Raw genomic sequence first — 2747 nt, 5'->3', positions numbered from 1 at the left:
TCGATTCCCAGATCGGGCGTTGTGAGTGCTTATTGAGCGAAAACACCTAAAGCTCCACGAGGCTCCGGCAGGGGATGGCGAACCCTGCCGTACTCTTCCACCACAACTTTCTCACACTCTTACTTCCTGTTTCTGTTGTGCCTGTAATTCAAAGGGTCAGCCTTGTCACACTGTGTAACGCTGAATATCTCCGAGAACTACGTTAAGGGTGCACGTGTCTGTGGAGTGCTCAGCCACTTGCACGTTAATTTCCCGAGCAGGCTGTTCCGTTGGTCGGATCAACTGGAACCCTCGACGTCGTAAGCGACGGAGTGCCAACAACAACATCTTTCTGACAATGAAAGTTATTTTATCATTTTTTAAAAATTGATTTCAATCTTTAAACATAATTTTTTTCCAAATTGAATTTCAAGAGAGAGAAAAAAATTGAAGTTTGAATTTAATTGACAAACTCACCCAAATGTGGAATTATATTTCTGAGTTGAATTTGGATTAACAAGGAATCTTTCTTGGGTTACGGTCAACTGGTTTTCACCAGTTCGCCGGATGGTTACCAGAGGATAGTTCATCTGTAAAGTCCATGTATCCATAATAGCTTTAATCTTAAGAGGTCGGCCGTCTTTTTTGGATTGCTACAAATAAATATGAGAAGTGATAAATGTTCTCGTATGCCATTGTGACTCATAGAAATAGTTTACATCTTTTTTAAAAACAAAAACAAAAACAAAATGCGTAATAAATTTTAGGGAAGGGAATAAGAGACGAACCATTTTCGGGGTATAATATCAGTTCGACACTGCTCACTAAAAAGATACCGCAGATGCTGGCGTATAAGACGCGCTTCTTTATTATTAACTCCTTAGCATTTAATTTAAACTGGTCACATCCAGCTCAAATATTCTACTTGTTTTATGTTCAAACTAGCTAGATTCGGCTTCTTACACCTACCCTACAATTTCATTTTAAAGATAAATACATCATCGTAATCTAAAAACTACAAACAATGTATGGACAACTGATGAAGGGAATGTTCTTTATGTTGCATGTCTCGTTTCTCTGTTTGTCTTTTCCATGACGGTAGAGTGTCATTTGAGGAAGGTTTAGTTGTTATTTCTAGTAGATCGAACGATAATGTCGACAGGATTCCGCTTGGTATTTTAATGGGAGAAAAGATATTTCATGCTCAGTGGTTTCAGGTTCTTTTATCATTACTTCGCCAGGTATGATAAAAAAAGTTTCGCTGAGGAGGTCAGAATAAGACTTTATATATAGCAAGGGTTATCTCTCGTATTTGCGGGAAAAATATTAGTTGTTGGCTCGCATTGTCGATTTTTCACCTCACTAGATATTTCAAGTATTATATTAAGGCGGCGAGCTGGCGAAATGTGCTTAGGGTTATTTCGTCTGTCTTTACGTTCTGAGTTCAAATTCCGCCGAGGTCGACTTTGCCTTTCATCCTTTCGGGGTCGATAAATTAAATACCAGTTGCGTACTGGGGTCGATCTTATCGACTGCCCCTTCCCTGCAAATTTCGGGCCTTGTGCCTAGAGTAGAAAAGTATATTAAATGTCCTTTGCATTAAATGTATTAACACAGCTCGAGCAGCTAAAAGTAGCGACCAAATCTTGAAATCACGCTCTGCTGTCTTAAAAAGGAAGCACACATTGGATAATGATTTGGTTCTACAGTATATCTAAATTTAAAAATTGGATGTTCATGGCTGGAACGCATTTGATTATATATCAGCTGAATTAAAGCTAACTCGTGAGTAAAGGGAAACAACTGTAGCCATCGACAATTACTACAATAGCCACCAAGCTGGATGATTTTAATTAATTTAGGTATAATGAATGAAAATTAGGAAGGCCGTTGTTGGAACGCCTTATCATAGCTCTCTTGGACCAGAGCTGACCTGAAACTAAACAAAAAAAAACATTCTCTGATAGTGATACGGTGGATGAGCTTGGTGTCTAGATTAGGATAAGAGCACACCATGTCACTGCCGTAATGCAGTGACATGTATGTAGCTTAATACGTCTCTTTAACCAAACGACTGATACATCATTTACTTACCTATTGCAGCATCACTGTAAAAATCAGAATATAGCTTACATTGTTGACAGATTCATTTTATTGTGCCTCTTAAGTTACGCCGTGTACATTTACAACAGGAAGCTAATTAAAGACAAATGGTCTATTACTGTTATAATAAAAGAAAAGCCAAAATTTACCTCTGCCAATTCATTCCATAGATCGTCATGGAAAGCTTCTCCATAGGCCAGTTTCTCCAGATAGGTCTAGAAATGATAATAATGATAATTCACGTCATAAGAATTTTATAAACTTTCGAGTGAACCTGAAATAATTTTTTTTTTTGGAATAAGGGTTCTCGAAGCATATCAATACAACTATAAAGAACAGCATGCAAATACTGGGTTGGAAAACCCTTTTGGATACAAAGAGTCGGATAGTGCTTATAATGATAATAAAAATAAAAATAAAAATAATGATAATAACAACAACAACAACAACAATAATAATAATTATAATAATGATAATGATAATAATAATAATAATAATAATAATAATAATAATAATAATAATAATAATAATAATTTCCAACTTGAAATTCTTATTTGTTGTCTCTTGAGGTCTTTGGGTGAGACTTGGAGTCAACTTGTACAAATACAAAGCAAAAGCCAACCGTATAATAATAATAATAATAATAATAATAAAAAAAAAAAAAA

The 2747-nt window shown here is 35.7% G+C and overlaps 1 protein-coding gene across 1 annotated transcript in view; it reads right to left on the bottom strand.

Moving 5' to 3' along the window:
• Positions 1-2747, bottom strand: part of LOC106875600 (aminopeptidase N-like) — a 219321-nt gene that overhangs the window by 40688 nt on the left and 175886 nt on the right. Inside the window, 2 exon segments of the mRNA XM_052974545.1 lie at positions 457-632; positions 2232-2297. Of these exon segments, the coding sequence (XP_052830505.1) occupies positions 457-632; positions 2232-2297 (242 nt within the window).

Source organism: Octopus bimaculoides, chromosome 18 (genome assembly GCF_001194135.2).
Source record: "Octopus bimaculoides isolate UCB-OBI-ISO-001 chromosome 18, ASM119413v2, whole genome shotgun sequence".
In the NCBI taxonomy this organism is placed as follows: domain Eukaryota; kingdom Metazoa; phylum Mollusca; class Cephalopoda; order Octopoda; family Octopodidae; genus Octopus; species Octopus bimaculoides.
The sequence above is the reverse complement of the archived record's forward strand: the minus strand, read 5'-3'. Positions and strand labels throughout refer to the sequence as shown.